General features: G+C 39.8%; 1 protein-coding gene across 1 annotated transcript in view; it reads left to right on the plus strand.

The window, feature by feature from the left end:
- The first annotated feature begins 18704 nt into the window (after positions 1-18704).
- Positions 18705-19196, plus strand: part of LOC115105135 (receptor-type tyrosine-protein phosphatase N2-like) — a 240064-nt gene continuing 239572 nt past the window's right edge. Inside the window, exon 1 of the mRNA XM_065006804.1 lies at positions 18705-18708. Within this exon, the coding sequence (XP_064862876.1) occupies positions 18705-18708 (4 nt within the window). The remainder of the gene's footprint in view (positions 18709-19196) is intronic.

The following is a 19196-nucleotide window of genomic DNA, read 5'->3' on the forward strand; positions in this document are numbered from 1 at the left end:
AATGATAATAAAAGGTCCAAAATGGCACCCTATTCACTTTATAGCGCATTACTTTTGACAGTAGCTCTTTGGACCCTGGTCAAAAGTAGTGCACTATTAAGGTAATAGGGTGCCATTTGGGATTATATGAGATACAGTATGTTGCTAACAGCACTCGGTGTGAGGTGTTTGTACTCACTGCCAACCTCAAAGCATCCGTTTTGTCCCTGTTGAAATAAGGCACAGCAACCACATGTGAAGGGGCATACTAAATGATACATCACTGGAATGAAATACTGTATGGTTGTAATGATATTGCAGGTGCACATAATCATATAGATTAGAACTGCAACGCAAATTCTTCATTGTTAAAGGCCCAGTGCAGTCAAACATGTAATTTTCCTGTGTTTTATATACAGTACCAGTCAAAACTTTGGACACACCTACTCATTCAAAGGTTGTTCTTTATTTTTACTATTTTCTACATTGTAGAATAATAGTGAAGACATCAAAACTATGAAATAACACATATGGAATCATGTAGTAACCAAAAAAGTGTTAAACAAATCCAAATCTATTTTATATTAATAAGTAGCCACCCTTTGCCTTGATGAGAACTTTTCACACTCTATTTGGTAAAAGATCAAAGAAGCAATGAGAAACGACAGTCCATTATTACTTTAAGACTTGAAGGTCAGTCTTAAAAATAACTTTTAAAGTTTCTTCAAGTGCAGTCACAAAAACCATCAAGCATTATGATGAATCTGGTTCTCTTGAGGACTGCCACAGGAAAGGAAGACCCAGAGTTACCTCTGTTGCATAAATTCAGTAGATTTAACTGCACTTCAGATTGCAGCCCAAGTAAATGCTTCACAGAGTTCAAGTAACAGACACATCTCAACATGAACTGTTGAGAGGAGACTGTGTGAATCAGGCCTTCATGGTCAAATTGCTGCAAAGAAACCACTACTAAAGGACACCAATAAGAAAAAAAGAGTTGTGTGGGCCAAGAAACACGAGCAATGGACATTAGACCAGTGGAAATCCGTCCTTTGGTCTGATGAGTCCAAATTTGCGATTTTTGGTTCCAACCACCGTGTATTTGTGAGACGCAGAGTAGGTGAACGGATGATCTCCGCATGTGTGGTTCCCACTGTGAAGCATATAGGAGGAGGTGTGATGGTGTGGGGGTGCTTTGCTGGTGACACTGTCTGTGAATTATTTAGAATTCAAGGCACACTTAACCAGCATGGCTACCACCGCATTCTGCAGCAATACGCCATCCCACCTGGTTTGTGCTTAGTGAAACGATAATTTGTTTTTCAACAGGACAATAACCCAACACACCTCTGTGTAAGGGCTATTTGACCAAAAAGGAGAGTGATGGAGTGCTGCATCAGATGACCTGGCCTCCACAATCCACCTGACCTCAAACCAATTGAGATGGTTTGGGATGAGTTGGGCCACAGAGTGAAGGAAAAGCAGCCCACAAGTGCTCAGCATATGTGGAAACTCCTTCAAGACTGTTGCAAAAGCATTCCAGGTGAAGCTGGTTGAGCGAATGCCAAGAGTGTGCAAAGCTTTAATCAAGTCAAAGGGTGGCTACTTTGATGATTCTAAAATATATTTAAAAATAAGTGCTTAACACTTTTTTGGTTACATGATTCCATGTCTTGTTTCATAGTTTTGATCTTCACTATTATTCTACAATGTAGAAAATAGTCAAAATGAATGAGTAGGTGTGTCTAAACTTTTGACTGGTACTGTATATTTCCACACTATAATACTGTCAAATTAAGAAAATTATGATCATGCCCTTTTAGTGTATGAGCTGTTTGAGAAGATTGCCTGAAATTTCAGCCTGTTTTGGTGGGATGGAGTTTTAGCCTGCCTTGTGACAACTTCTTCAGGCTAGGGTCTATTTTTCTCCATTTACGCCTGACTGACGTGCCCAAAGTAAACTGCCAGTTGCTCAGGCCCTGAAGCCAGGATATGCATACAATTGGTACCATTGCAAAGAAAACACTCTGAAGTTTGTAGAAATGTTCAAATAATGTAGGAGACTATAACACAATAAATATGATTGGAGAAAATCCAAAGAAAAACCAACTGGAACATTTTGTTTTTGAGAGAGCCCATGCTCTTCCATTAGAACGTATAGGGAAAAAATGTAATCTAGCTCCCAGTATGCAATTCCTATGGCTTCCACTGGATGTCAGTAACCTTTGTTCATGGTTTCAGGCTTGTTTCTTCCCAAACGAGGAAGAATTATGAGTTTTAGTACTGGGATACAGACTTGGAAATCAGTCTATGCGTGCACGACGAAGAGGACGCGCACCTGCTAATATCGTTTTTCTATTGAACATACTTCATACCGTTTGAAATATTATAGTTTAATTACATTTTGGGGTACCTGAGGATTAAATATAAACGTATTTTGACTTGTTTTAACACAGTTTAGTGGTAGCTTTTTGGTTTTCTTTCTCTGCATGTTGAATGAGTGGATTACTCAAATCGATGGTGCCAACTAAACAGACATTTTGGGATATAAAGAATAATTTTATCTAACAAAACGACACTACATGTTGTAGCTGGGACCCTTAGGATGACAAATCAGAGGAAGATTTTCAAACAGTAAGTGAAAATTTAATCGCTATTTGTGAATTTATGAAACCTGTGCTGGTGGAATTTGTTTTTGATGTGGGGCGCCGTCCTCAAACAATCGCATGGCATGCTTTCGCTGTAAAGCCTATTGTAAATCGGACAGTGCAGCTAGAGTAACAAGAATTTAAGCTTTTAACCGATATTAGACACTTGTATGTTCCTAAATTTGAATATCCATAATTCTTATGATTATTCATTTGAATTGCGTGCCCTCCAGTTTCACCGGAAGTTGTCCCGCTAGCGGGATGCCTAGTCTATCATTTATTTTAATACACCAATAAGAAGGAGTTCCAAACCTCTCTGCCAAAAACAGCTAGTTTTCAGTATTCCCCTTCCCCAATTGTATTCCCCACCCATAACTGTATTTGTTTGTGACGGAGACTTGGTTGTTGCCATTCCTCCCTTTTCAGTCCGACTTCACGAACACTATGGTTGGGAATTTCCTCACGATTCAATATTATCACGATACTTAGGTGCGATTTTCACGATTCTATATGTATTGCGATTTGATACTGTGAGTTTTGTCACGATTCTATATTCCAAATGTATTGCTCACGATATGTTTGCTGAAGAGGGAGAAGAGAGAGCCATGAGAAAACGAGTTTTGATCAGTTATGGAAATGAAAGTGCCAGAAAAAAATTGGCTCCCTATTTAAAAAGAAGATGGAGAACAATGTAGAAAGGAAAAATACTGGCGTTTTGGTGCAGGTATAGCCAACTGTAGCAAAAATATGATTGCAATATTGTCAAATGTTACAGTACGATATATTGTAAAAAAAGAATATCTCGATGTGTAACTGTATCGATTTTTTTCCACCATCACTATTTAGCACAATACCATACATATTTCATAAGGCCTTATTTTGAGGTTCTAGTTTCACTCGAATAAAAGGGCCCGGAGACTCATACGCATCACTTTGAACCAAAACCAGCATGCTCTATTGCAGGTAGATTTTTTTGAATTGTTTGTTTCAATATCTATGTTTGTGCATGTACATTGATTGATTGATGAATGATTTAATCTTAAACTACTTAAATATAAATGACTAAATGTTGTGAACGAATCCATTGTATTAGTTGGATTTATTGCACCCATTTCTGAAATGGTTGTTCCAGTTGAGATGCTTTAGGTAGTCTCATAGTATAGTCTTCCCAACCCTGGCAATCGTTCTGAATAAAGGTGATTAAAAATGCTAAACGTTGGATATGCTCACACTGACTGGATTCCAATAGGAATTACATATCATCTTGCAAGTCTGGTTGTATTACACTCTGAAAAAAATGTTTGGATTTGTTCCTAAATGGGTACAAACACTTGTCACTGTAGCTGTACCCTGTAAAGTCATCTTTTGTACCTTTAGTTATAAGTGCATCATTTTACCCCAGTTCATACCTCAGGCCACATCAGGCCTGCAAGTATGGTTGCAAAATTCCAGTGACTTTCCCCAAAATTCCCTGATTTTCCAAACATCCTGGTTGAAGGATTTCAGTCTGCTTCGTTTTCCAGGAAACTTCCATGCAGGATTTCTGGAAAACCAGGGAATTTTGGGGAAAGTTACAAGAATTTTGCAACCCCACACAACAAATTTGAGATCTGAATTTTAACAACCACAGTGTTAAATTTCACACTTTCTAAGAAATTATATGTGAACATGTCACATTTCAAAATGTTGATAAACTAACACCCCAAAAGTGTTGGGTCCCTAACACCATGGGTGTTGCAAATTCAGAATTAAATGAACACTTTATTAGTACTGATGCTGTAACACTTTCTCGGTGTTAGGGAATTAACATCTGTGGGCTTACAGTAACACATTTTGGGGAACTGTTTTAACACTGTAGGGTGTAAGGCCTGATTTGCATATTTATTTCCCAGGGTGCCTTTCAAGTGGATTTTAGAGTTACCAGTACCACCCATGACTGTGTTTGCTAGTGACAGAGATATGACTGTTGCATTCATTTTCAGATGACTATTATGATTATGAGCATGTGGGGAATGGTGGCCCTTGAGACTGCCAGAACAAGATGAATGTCAGGAGAAGTGCAGTATTATCATAAGGAGAATTCTACTTTGATTATGGAAAAGGAGAGGCAGAGAGAGGGTGCGCCTGAATTTATTAAAAATGTTTGAAAAAAATGTGGATGGTTTGATGAAGAAGAATGGTCGAAAATGTAAGCAGAGTGAGATGTACACCATTAAGACAGGAGGAGAAATGGAAGTGAAGTATTGTAGGTGTGGTGAAGTTCTCGGAGCCCGAGGGTCAGGATAAAGAACAGTCTGTGAAGGTAGGAGAGACCTAGATGCACTATTGTAAAGTGGCTGTTCCACTGGATGTCATAAGGTGAAAGCACCAATTTGTAAGTCGCTCTGGATAAGAGCGTCTGCTAAATGACTTAAATGTAAATGTAAAAAGTGGACCCTTGCCTTTTGGCTGATCCATTTTTGGTTTCAGGGTGGGTGAAAATGGATGTTAGGGGCTGTGGAATTGTTGAAGTGGACAAGCAATGTGAGTTGTTTTGCTCTCAAGAAAAGGGTGCCATTGAAAGGAGTGTTTACTGGGGTAGCGGTAAATGTGAAAGGGGACCAACTGAGGCGGAAGATTCCTGCTATTTGTGATGCTCGTCATTTGATGCGACACAGACAGCATGGCATGAGTGGAGAAACATAAGTAATTGTCTGTTCTTTTAAGTTTGATGTTGAGTCTTTGCCCGACAAGCTGATGCTAGGATATATCAGTTATCCCGCGCAAACTTTTGTACCGAATACATTATGTTGTTACAGGTGTCAAGCTTATGGGCATGTGGCAGCAGTGTGTAGGAGGGAGGTTCAGAAGGGCATGAGACAAAGTTATGTGTAGCATGGGGGAAAGAAGCGGTATGTGTTAATTGTAGTGGTGCCCATGGGGCTGGGGATCAGAAATGTCCGGTGAGAGAGAGGCAGGTTGAGGTTACCAGGGTTAGAGTAGTGCAGAAGTTGTTGTATGCTGAGGCAGTGAAGAAACTAGAGGAAGATGGGTCAAGTGGGAGGAATCCTGAGAGAAGTGGGGTGAGTAGTACATCTGTACCAAAAATATTTGTGTATTATAAGATCAATCAATGCGCATGCAGAAACATATATATTACAAGAAACTATTCTAAAAAGCAATCTGCAACAAATCATGCTGGGGAATATGATAATAAGGCCCCTCCCATGTTGTTTTTCACTCTGAGAGCGGTAAAGGAAATGAAATCAACACAGTGAAGTAACAACAACACCAAACAGCGTTGATCCCACTGTGATTCAAATAACACTTAATTAATGCGTCCACTGCAAGTGGTGTCAAGTTCAATCCCACTCGTGTTAACCCCACCAGAATCAACACACAGATATAACACCTTTTTACATCAACACAGAGACTTAAACACCTGCACATTTCCTGTGTGTCCTTACACAGAACATGCTGGCAGGGACCACCACAGCAGGTGGTGATGAAGCAAGGCAGGGGGGCATCTAGGGAGAGCACCTTTCTTTGCCAAACAGCTGCGGAGATTGTGGCGCTCATGATGTGAGGTCTTATCTAGAGCACCGGTTTTTACATAAATGAAATATAATAGATTTAAGAAAACCCCTCTGTGTGCTAATAGGCGGTTTCTCTAAATAACACATGAGCAGTAGCACCTGTAAGTGTTCAGTCAATACATGATGTGTCTTCCGAGGGTATTTCCATTCATTTAGATCTGGCTGGCGAACATGTTAGTGCTCTATGGGATTTATTTAGTTGAGGAATCATAGTTGGGCGATGTTATGACTGTCATTATACTGCCTTAATAAGTAACCATGTGAAGATGTATTATTGATTCAAATGACATTCTACAGCTCATAAACCCTAGGAATCAGATTGTAATATGTCCTGCTGAGACTGAGGCTGTCCTAATATGGACACCACGGTCTGGTTCAGATCTCTTCTTCTTGATCCTCCACATATCACTGCAAATCAGGTCACCCGGCTCTAGCTATATTTAGCAGCTGCAGCTCCATTTAGCCTACCTGCAGTTAAGCACATTCTGTTCAGCAAATAAATGTTGCATTAGGTTATAATAATGTACTGCTGTACTGTCTGGTGTTGGATTATCACAAGCAAAGTCGGAGCCTGGAAAAAGTGAATGAGAGAAGTCGGTATAAATAAGTGACTCAATCAATGTTTGCTCATTTATACAATTCTACAGTAACACAATCAATGTGGTTTGAACCTGTATCCATTTGGTGTAGTGGAGGACTCCCAAAGAGGATGCTCATTATGGTATAGGTTTGGCCGCACAATGATAACCTGATGGATTGGTCTTGATGTGGTCGCTGTGTTAACAGGTGGTTAGTCAAGCCTGGGGGAATGGAAATGAAACCACCTACTGAGAACCCTGAGAATCCTGGTTAGGACTCATACACAGTCAGTGGTGGGAAAAGTAGCCAATTGTCGTACTTTAATGGAAAAAGTCTCAAGAAAAAGTGAAAGTCACCCAGTAAAATCTTACTTGAGTAAAAGTCTAATAGTATTTGGTTATAAATATACTTAAATATCACAAGTAAATGTTATTTCTAAAATATATTTAAGTATCAAAAGAAAAAGTATAAATCATTTCAAATGACTTATATTAAGCAAACCAGATGGCACCATTTTCTTTTTTCTTTTTATTTACCGATAACTACGGGCACGCTCCAACACTCAGTAGTCATTTACAAACAAAGCATGTGTTTATTGAGTCCTCCAGATCAGAGGCAGTATGGATGACCAGGGATGTTCTCTTGATAATTGTGTGAATTACACCATTTTCCTGTCCTGCTAAACAATCGAAATGTAACGCGTCATTTTGGGTGTCAGGATAAAAGTATGGAGAATAAAGTACATAATTTTCTTTAGGAATGTAGTGAACTAAAGTAAAAGTTGTCAAAAATATAAATAGTTTAAGTACAGACACTACTTAAGTAGTACTTTCAAGTATTTATACTTAAGTACTTTACACCACTGTACACACTCCTAAATGCTGAGACTACTCCTAAATGCTGATACTCCTAAATGTTGAGGCTACTCCTAAATGCTGAGACTACTCCTAAATGCTGATACTCCTAAATGTTGAGGCTACTCCTAAATGCTGAGACTACTCTGAGACACTGACACTGACTCAACTCCAGCCACTTTAATAATGGGAATTGACTCAACTCCAGACACTGGAATTGACTCAACTCCAGACACTGAACTGACTCAACTCCAGCCACTTTAATAATGGGAATTGATGGGAAATGATGTAAATATAGCACTAGCCACTTTAAACAATGCTACCTTATATAATGTTACTTACCCTACATTATTCATCTCATATGCATACGTATATACTGTACTCTATATCATCGACTGCATCCTTATGTAATACATGTATCACTAGCCACTTTAACTATGCCACTTTGTTTACATACTCATCTCATATGTATATACTGTACTCGATACCATCTACTGTATCTTGCCTATGCTGCTCTGTACCATCACTCATTCATATATCCTTATGTACATATTCTTTATCCCCTTACACTGTGTATAAGACAGTAGTAATTGGAATTGTTAGTTAGATTACTTGTTGGTTATTACTGCATTGTCGGAACTAGAAGCACAAGCATTTCGCTACACTCGCATTAACATCTGCTAACCATGTGTATGTGACAAATACAATTTGATTTGATTTGATTTGGATTTACTCCTAAATTTGTATTTGTATTTATTAAGGATCCCCATTAGCTACTGCCAAGGCAGCAGCTACACTTCCTGGGGTCCAGCAACATTAAGGCAGTTACATACAATATTACATGACATTACACTTTTCAAAAAACACTGTGTGTGCCCTCAAGCCTGTGTGTGTGTCTCGTCACTGTCCCCTTACTCTACACTCTTATCTGTTTAAAAAAAAATCTGATTCTACTGCTTGCATCAGTTACCTGATGTGGAATAGAGTTCCATGTAGCCATGGGTCTATTTAGTACTGTGCACCTCCCATAGTCTGTTCTTGCCTTGGGGATTGTGAAGAGACCTGGTGGCATTTCATGTACGGTATGGATGGGTGTCCGAGCTGTGTGCTCGTAGTTTAAACAGCCACCTCTGTGCATTCAGGATGTCAACACTTCTCACAAAAACAAGTAGTGATGAAGTCAATATCTCCTCCACTTTGAGCCATGAGAGATATGCATGCAAATGATTAATGTTTGATCTCCGTGTACACCCAAGGGCCAGCCGTGTTGCCCTGTTCTGAGCCATTTTGTAATTTTCCAAGGTCCATCTTTGTGGTACCTGACCATACGACTGAACAGTAGTCCAGGTGCAACAAAACTCGGGCCTGTAGGACCTGCCTTGTTGATAGTGTTGTTAAAAGGACAGAGCCGCACTTTATTATGGACAGACTTCTCCCCATTTTAGCTACTGTTGTATCAACATGTTTTGACCATGACCGTTTATAATCCAGGGTTACCCAAACTTGCTCAATTTCCATATGATTTATTACAAGACGTAGTTGAGGTTTAGGGTTTAGTGAATGATTTGTACCAAATACAATGCTTTTAGTTTATTTTTCCTTATTCCTTGCCACCCATTCTGAAACTAACTGCAGCTCTTTGTTAAGTGTCACAGTGATTTCACTTGCTGTAGTAGCTGATGTGTATAGTGTTGAGTCGTCTGCATTCATAGACACAATGGCTTTATTCAAAGCCAGTGTCATTAGTAAAGATTGATAAAAATAAGAGGCCTAGACCGCTGCCCTGGGGAAATTCCTTGTTCTATTTGGATTATGTTGGAGAGGCTTCCAATAAAGAACACCTTCTGTATTCTGTTAGACAGGTAGCTCTTTATACACAATATAGCAGGGGGTGTAAAGCCATAACACATATGTTTTTCGATCAGCAGACTATGATCGATAACGTCAAAAGCCTCACTGAAGTCTAACGAAACAGCTCCTCCAATATTTTTTAAATATATATTCTCCCCAATTATGATCTTGTCTCATCGGGTTTGGGAGAGGCAAAGGTCAAGTTACGCGTCCTCCGAAACATGACCCTCCAAACCGCGCTCCTTAAACACATGACATCTTAACCCGGAAGACAGCTGCACCAATGTGTCGGAGGAAACACTGTTCAACTGACAACTGATGTCAGCCTGCAGGTGCCCAGCCCACCACAAGAAGTCGCTAGAGGGCAATGTGCTAAGTAAAGCCCCCCCTGCCAAACCTTCCCCTAACCCGGACGACGTTGGACCAAATGTGCACTGCCCTATGGGACTCCCGGTCACAGCCCGTTGTGACACAGCCTGGGATCGAACCCGGTTTGAAGTAACGCTTCAAGCACTGCGATGCAGTGCCTTAGGCCCACCCACAATCTTTATATTTTCAATTTCTCTCAGCCTATCATCAGTCATTTGTGTAAGTGCCATGCTTGTTGAATGTCCTTCCATATAAGCATGCTGAAAGTCTGTTGTCCATTTGTTTACAGTAAAGTAGCAGTGTATCTGGTCAAAACAATTTTTTTCAAAAGTTTACTAAGGGTTGGTAACAGACTATTTGGTCAGCTATTTGAGCCAATAAAGGGGGCTTTACAATTCTTGGATAGCAGATTTACTTTTGCATCCCTCCAGACTTGAGGGCACACACGTTCTAGTAGGCTTAGATTGAATAGGAGTGGCAATATTGTCCGCTCTTGTTTTCCATCAAAGTTGTCAGACCCTGGTGGCTTGTCATTGTTGATAGACAACAATAATTGTTTCACCTCTTCTACACTTACTTTAACGGAATTCAAAATTACAATACTTGTCTTTCATAATTTGATCAGTTATACTTGGACGTGTAGTGTCAACGTTTGGTTGCTGGCATTTCATACTTAAGTTCGCTAATCTTGCCCATTCAAAAAAATGTATGCCAATATCAGTGGGTTTTGTGATGAATGAGCCATCTGAGTTTGCCTTTTTGCCCAACATTTCATTTAAGGTGCTCCAAAGCTTTTTTTTTACTGTCATTCTTTATATAATAATTTTTTTGTCTCATAGTATAGTTTCTTCTTATTTTAGTTTAGTCACATGATTTCTCAATTTGCAGTATGTTTGTCAATCGTTTGTGCAGACATATTTATTTGCCATTCCTTTTGCCTTATACCTCTCAACCATAAAATGTTTCCATTCCTCATCAGTCCAGACGGATTTAACTGTTTTTACAGTAATTGTCTTAATGGGTTATTGCTTATTAGTAACTGGAATAAGCAATTTCATAAATGTGTCAAGTACAGCATCCGTTTGCTCCTCATTACACACCACAGACCAACAAATATTATTTACATCAACAAAATAGGAATCACTACAAAACTTGTTGTCTGATCTGTTATACACCATATTAGACCCAGCCTTTTGAACTTTGGTTTTCCTACATATGGCTACTATATTGTGATCACTACATCATATGGATTTGGATACTGATTTAAAGCAAATTTCTGCAACATTAGTAAAGATGTGATCAATACACATTGAAGATTTTATTCCTGTGCTGTTTGTAACTACCCTGGTAGGTTGACTGGTAACCTGAACCAGGTTGCAGGCCCTGGTTACAATTTGAAGCCAGTCAATATTTAAATTACACAGAAAATGTCTGTTGATCACATACTATACATTATCAAGCATTTCATACATGTTATCCAGATACTGACTGTTAGCACTTCGTGTTCTATAGCAGCTTCCCACAATAATGGGTTTTAGGTTGGGCAGATAAACCTGTAGCCATATTACCTCAACATTATTTAACATCAGATCCTCTATAAGCTTTACAGGAATGTGGTTTTGAATATAAACAGCAACGCCTCCACCATTGGGATTTCTGTATTTTCTGTAGATGTTATAACCATGTGTTGCTACCACTGTATCAAAGGTATTATACAAGTGTATGAATTTAATCTGTTTCTAGCAAATTATTGATTTCATGATCTTTGTTTCTTAATAAGCAACATATGTTAACGTTGGCAATTTTTTTAGCACTTTGCTGGGGTGTTTGATTGTTTTCATTGCTTTACTGAGAAGTTTAGCAGAAGTAGACATGCTCACGTTATTTATGTTAGTACAGGGTGAGCTGCACACAGTGGACTTCTTACCAGGGCACACCGCCTCAGTGCTAACGGTATAAGTCTTGTTCATAGACACATGATTACTGCATACAATAGCTGTAGGATCATCACAGGCATTCAGGGCACTTAGAGGGACATAAATTAGGTTACTTACATTGTGTCTACCAATGCCCATGGGATAATGCACATTTGCTGAAGCATTATGACAACTTAGTGACAAAATGGTAGGGATTTGTTTAACTGGGCTAGATTCTTTGTCTCAAATCAAATCAAAGTTTATTTGTCACGTGCACCGAATACAACATGTGTAGACCTTACAGTGAAATGCTTACTTACAGGCTCTAACCATATTGCAAAAAAGGTGTGAGGTGAACAATAGGTAAGTAAAGAAATAAAACAACAGTAAAAAGACAGGCTATATACAGTAGCGAGGCTATAAAAGTAGCGGGGTTACAAACAGACACCGGTTAATCAGGCTGATTGAGGTAGTATGTACATGTAGATATGGTTAAAGTGACTATGCAGCCTTATAATGTTATGAAAGGATCCAAGAACTAAAAGGCTAAAAGCCTGCTGAAACATTCAATGCCACAATTTAGGGAGGGCACAGGGCTAGATATTATTGGGTGTTTGTTGGTGTCAAGCTGAGACCCAATCAGATCTTTAAAATCCATCAATAGCTGTTCTGAGCTGTCTTTCATAATGTCATTGAATCCCACATGAACTATGATAGACTCAATTGCCTGATGCAATGTTTGGGAGCAGCTGATTGATGTCCTGTGCTCGTGCTTCTGTATAGCACAACATTTTTGCTCCAGGGACTGAGACATTTCTCACCATTAAAATGCCCAATACAAAGGTCAGAGAAGGGGATTGAGAAATCCACCCAATCCAAACCATCACACAATTCTTGGAACCTTTCAGAAGCCGGATAGCTGAGGCTACTCCTAAATGCTGAGGCTACTCCTAAATGCTGAGGCTACTCCTAAATGCTGAGGCTACTCCTAAAGTAAAAAAAGAAAACTAGACTGTGTTATCCAAGCAAGTACAAATCCTTGTTGCTGTGTGTGTTCCATGTTTGATATACCCCTATCTGTGATAGTTCTGATCAGTTAGTGCTCCTTTACAAGATAACAAATAGTAATGTGTTGTAATATGGATGTTTAATTTAGATATGATTTTCTCAACTCAACTTTTGAAGTCTCAAAAGTCTCAACTTTTGAAGATTTTCTCTCCTCAGATACCTGATGATAACCACACGATACATTTAGCATTTTTTGGGTCCTGAGGTAATCAACATTATCTTCCCTGATTGCATTACCCCGAATTACAAGTCCATTTTAATAATCGCCTCCGGGAGTGGCGGCGGTGGCGTTATCAATTGGACGTCCTGCCCATCTCACATTCACTGAGTACTATTGGGCACACACACACACACGCACACACACACACACACACACACACACACACACACACACACACACACACACACACACACACACACACACACACACACACACACACACACACACACACGGCAGACAATTCATTCAATTGAAGGCATTAATTAATATTGAGAGCTGACAAGCCCTCAGAGACAACATGATGAATGAAGTAGTTGGTGGAGTGATTAGGTGGTAAAGTTGAGGGCACTGACAGTAATTGCCAAGCGGTGAGGAACATAATGAAGAGGACATCGGATGGTTTGTTGAGGGTCTTGAAGCATAGGCTACATTTCGGACACATCTCAGGGATATTGGTCAGTTTTCACAAATCTTCTCAGTGCTCTTCTAGGATCGGTTTTGCCTTTTTGATCATACTGAAAATGCTTACATACAGGGGGGACTTGATCCTAAGTCAGCGCTCCTACTCTGAGATGCTTCGTGAAGTTGATTCAGTCTGAAGGGTTTGCAACATTGCGGAGAGTTGAGATGTGGAAGATTGAGTATGGAGTGGCTAAGGGATGCCTTGGGTGCAATTTTCCAGGCACTTGACAGTTGAGTGACAGTCTTTCCTCAGGCTTTTATATATCTGGACAGCAGTGGAGGAGGCTCCTCAGAGGAGGAAGGGGAGGACCATCCTCCTCAGTGAATTTCATAGAAATAACCATTTTAAAACATTTTAAAAGTTATCCTTTTTAGATAACACTATACTAAATATATTCACTGCAGCAAATAATTGATGGAAAAGCCACTTTTTGCAATTAAGGTCTACAGTATTCTCAACAGCACTCTGTAGGGTAGCACAATGGACAGCTAGCTTCTGTCCTCCTATGGGTACATTGATTTCAATACAAAACCTATGAGGATCTTGGTTCTCAGCCCCTTCCATAGACTTACACAGTAATTATGACAACTTCTGGAAGACATGAACTGACATGTTGTCCACTCAATCAAATTATCTGAGAATTAATCTAGTGCTAAAAGCATAAGCTAGCACTGCAGTGCATAAAATGTAGTGAGTAGTTGAGTCAAAGAGAGAGAAAGACAATAGTTGAACAGTTTCAAACAAGTTAATTTCTTCTAAAATGAAGGAGAAGCTAGAGAGAGAGAGAGATTTAAAAAAAAACATTTTCAGTTTCACTTACTTAGCAAGCAAATGCAGCTAGCTAGTTTAGCCTACTCAAACACCCTGCTCAAACTGAGGATTGCTATGTTAGCTAGCTGGATATGAGTATTGAACACAACACTGGAACTCTTCCAAGTCAAGGTAAGCTTTTGGTTTGACTATTCTATTGCCACGGGGCCCGCGGGTGTAAGTGCTAAACTGCTTACTGACTGTAGACTGTAACATTACTGCGTGATTGTAGCAGGCCTTATTTCTATTAGCTATGTTGACTATGATGTTACTTTAGCTAATATGTTGACAATGATGTAGGCTGTGTGAAGCGGTTATCATATGGTTTGGCTTGGAAAGTTTTTTTTTGCCTGGTCACATATAGCTGATGTGTTGTGCATTGGAGTCTACAAGCAAAGGGAAAAGGTGAGTGGAGGAGTGCGCATAGATGTGAGAAGGAATATAATGTGGCTGCTATGGAAGTGTATTCATTCAGTTGCCTCCCGAGTGGCGCAGTGGTCTAAGGCACTGCATCGCAGTGCTAGCTGTGCCACTAGAGATTGTGGGTTTGAGTCCAGGCTCCGTCGCAGCCGGTCGTGACCGGGAGACTCATGGGGCGGCACACAATTGGCCCAGCATCGTCCAGGTTAGGGGAGGGTTTGGCCGGCAGGGATGTCCTTGTCCCATGAAGCACTAGCGACTCCAGTGGCAGGCCGGGCGCAGTGCACGCTGACACGGTCGCCAGGTGTACGGTGTTTCCTCCGACACATTGGTGTGGCTGGCTTCCGGGTTAAGTGGGCATTGTGTCAAGAAGCAGGGCAGCTTGGTTGGGTTGTTTTTAAGAGTTTGTATGGGAGTTGCAGAGATGAGACAAGACTGTAACTACCAATAGGATACCACTAAATTGTGAGGAAAAAAAAGGGGTAAAAACAATTATAGTAATAAATCAACAACATTTCTTAAATGGAAGAAAAAAGAAGGAAACAGGGAAAAGCCTACCTTAATTTGTCCAATAGAAACTCTTGTTTGCAACTGTTGGACTAATGATTACACCCTACTGTATATCAGCTAGATGCAGGCAAGAGTGTGCAAGGCGGTGTTGAATGTGTCACTGTCTGTCCATGTGTCAATCTGTCACCTCAAAATTCTCTCGACATGTGTGCACCTACGTTGTAAACTTTCATTCATAGGCTAGGTTGTAGCAACCTCATGATGGGTATAGGGAACATTAGAGTATCATGTAGTATCCAAAACCTATCGCTGTTACATTGAACTGGGTGAGTGGAATAGGAATGACAGTCATCCAACATGCTGTAATACAAATAAGGCCATGTATATAAAATAAAATAAATCATCCTCCATCTTAAACAACACCGACCGCCACCGACGACCGCTGAACAGCTGGAGTCATTAGGTGTGAAAGAGAAAAACTGTATGTGTGTGTGTGTTTGTCCCTGAAAGCAGAGCTACATAATGGCTTTGTGATTATGTCCCTTTGTGGAATGGCACTCCCCTGACTATTAAATAGCTATTAGTGCATTGTGTGACTCTAATCAAATTTGGCCAAGAGAACATTACATTTTTAATGATGTACCTGAAATAAATGTAAAAAAGCTCTCTCTAAATATATATATAGATATAGATGACTCCCATTCGTTTTCTTAACTTAAGGCTAGGCGCAATTCAAATAAATAATCAGAAAAATGATGGATATTAAACATGTGGGTACATACAAGTGTCTTATATCAGTTGAAGGCTTAAATTCTTGTTAATCTCACTGCACTGTCCGATTTACATTAGCCATTACAGTGATATAATGGCTAAATATTTTTTCACCGGCACAGGTTTCATAAATTCACAAAAAGCGATTAAATATTCACTTAGTTTTGAACATCTTGCTCTGATTTGTCATTCAAAGGGTCCCAGCTATAACATGTAGTGTTAAAAAATCCTTTGTTATATCCACTTGTTCAACATGCAGAGAAAGGAATCCACAAATCTACCGCTAAACTTTGTTAAAACAAGTCAAAATGTTTCTATTGACTCTTCAGATACGCTAAAACCTAATCAAACTATAATATTTCATTCGGAAAGAAGTATGTTCAGTAGGAAAACAATATTAGCAGATGCGTCTTGTCTTCATCGCGTGCGCATACACAAATTTCCAATAGTGTGTCCCAGTACTAAAACTCATTATTCTTACTCGTTTTGGAAGAAACAAACCTGAAACCTTGAACATAGAGTGCTGAAACCCTGTGGAAGCCATAGGAATTGCATACTGGGAGCTAGATTTAATTATTTCCCTATATACATTGTAAGAGCATGGGCTCTCAAAAAAAAATCAGGTTGTTTTTCTTTGGATTTTCCCCTATCGTATCGATTGTGTTATAGTATTCTACATTATTTTAACATTTCTACAAACTTCAGTGTTTTCTTTGTAATGGTACCAATTATATGCATATTCTGGCTTCAGGGCCTGAGCAACAGGCAGTTTACTTTGGGCACATCAGTCAGGCGGAAATTGAGAAAAAAGGACCCTAGCCTGAAAGTATTCTGTCCAAGGCTTCTCTTCCTACTCAGTCCATTCTGCCATGCACCTGTTTCCTAGGGGGAGATCATTCTGGACGGAGGCTAATGACTGTTTACACTACAGTGTCCTTGATATAGGGTGACATTGCTAAAGTAGGCAAATATTTAGTAGGAAACAACTTTGCCATCATTATCAAGTTGTCAAATTCCTACTGTAGACAGATGACAATGTTGTCATTAGCTAGAAAAGTTTGTCAAAATTAGCTACGAATGCTAATGTTAGCTAGCAAGATAGCGAGCGAGAGAGATTATTAAAGATCATTCTGATGATGTCTACCATGACATTGTCCCACATCACATAAGCAGAAACCCTGAGCAGACCACAGTTACACACACAGCAAATTGGCAAGTGGTACCTAGTGTTGATTTGTAAGTGTAGTATTTCTAGTGTTGATTCAGGTGTTAAATTTACTATGTAAATGTTAACACTCATTGGTGTAAAATAACCTCAGTGTTGATGTTAATAACGAGTGTTAAACCAAAACCACTCCCATCATTACCATATTTCCCAGCGTGCTTTTTGAATCGTTTGTTTCAATATCTATGTTGTTGCATGTAAATTGATTAATTACTCAATTTTATGCTACTTAAATATAAACTACATATTTGTTTCTTGGAATTATTGTTCCCGTTACTGAAATGGTTGTTCCAGTTTGGATGGTTTAGGCAATCTTGTATCTTAATCTGCCCAACCCGGCAGTCGTTCTGGATGCAGGTTGCAGGTTAATAAAAATATCTAGTGTTTGAAATCCCAATTCTGTCTGAATGCCTTTAAACCAGGAGATTGAGGCCACTGTGAGGGTAAAACTAGGCTCTCAACATGATTTGTATTTTATTTATTTATTTAACCTTTATTTAACTAGGCAAGTCAGTTAACAACAATTTCTTATGTACAATGACAGCCTACCAAAAGGCAAAAGGCCTCCTGCAGGGACAGGGGTTGGGATTTTAAAAAACATATACATAGGACAAAACACACATCACAACAAGAGAGACAACACAACACTACATAAAGAGAGACCTAAGACAACAACATAGCAAGGCAGGTAGCAACACAACATGACAACATGGTAGCAACACAACAAGGTAGCGGCACAACGCATGGTATAAACATTATTGGGCACAGACAACAGCAAAGGGCAAGAAGGTAGAAACAACAATACATCACGCAAAGCAGCCACAACTGTCATTAAAAGTGTCCATGATTGAAGAGATTGAGATGAAACTGTCCAGTTTGAGTGTTTGCTGCAGCTCGTTCCAGTCGCTAGCTGCAGTGAACTGAAAAGACAGGCAACCCAGCGATTATTTACCTTTATTTAACTAGGCAAGTCAGTTAAGAACAAATTCTTATTTTCAATGATGGCCTAGGAACAGTGGGTTAACTGCTAGTTCAGGGGCAGAACGACAGATTTGTACCTTGTCAGCTCGGGGATTTGAACTTGCAACCTTTCGGTTACTAGTCCAACGCTCTAATCACTAGGCTACCCTGCCGCCCCATGGGATGTGTGTGCTTTGGGGACCTTTAACAAAATGTGACTGGCAGAAAGGGTGTTGTATGTGGAGGATGAGGGCTGCAGTAGATATCTAAGATAGAGGGGAGTGAGGCCTAAGAGGTTTTGATAAATAAGCATCAACCAGTGGATCTTGCGACAGGATGACCAGTTTACAGAGGAGTGTAGAGTGAAGAGATGTGTCCTATAAGGCGAATTGGTGGCAAATCTGATGGCCCGAATGGTAAAGAACATTTAGCTACTCGAGAGCCCCCTTACCTGCCGATCTATAAATGATGTCTCCGTAATCTAGCATGGGTAGGATGGTCATCTGAATCAGGGTTAGTTTGGCAGCTGGGGTGAAAAAGGAACAATTACGATAGAGGTAGCCATGTCTAGATTTAACCTTAGCCTGCAGCTTTGATATGTTCTGAGACAAGGACCGTGCACTGTCTAGATGCACTCCCAAGTACTTGTATGAGGTGACCTTAAACTCTAAACCCTCAGAGGTAATAATCATAACTGTGGGGAGAGGGGCATTCTACTTACCAAACCACATGACCTTTGATTTGGAGGTGTTCAGAACAAGATTAAGGATAGAGAAAGCTTGTTGGACACTAAGAAAGCTTTGTTGTAGAGCATTTAGCACAAAATCCAGGGAGATGGCAGCTGAGTATGACACTGTATCATCTGCATATAAATGGATGAGAGAGCTTCTTACTGCCTGAGCTATGTTGTTGATGAATTGATAAATTGACAATAGCATCGGGCCTAGGATTGAGCCTTGGGGTACTCCCTTGGTGACA

This window comes from Oncorhynchus nerka, linkage group LG22 (genome assembly GCF_034236695.1).
Source record: "Oncorhynchus nerka isolate Pitt River linkage group LG22, Oner_Uvic_2.0, whole genome shotgun sequence".
Taxonomy (NCBI): Eukaryota; Metazoa; Chordata; class Actinopteri; order Salmoniformes; family Salmonidae; genus Oncorhynchus; species Oncorhynchus nerka.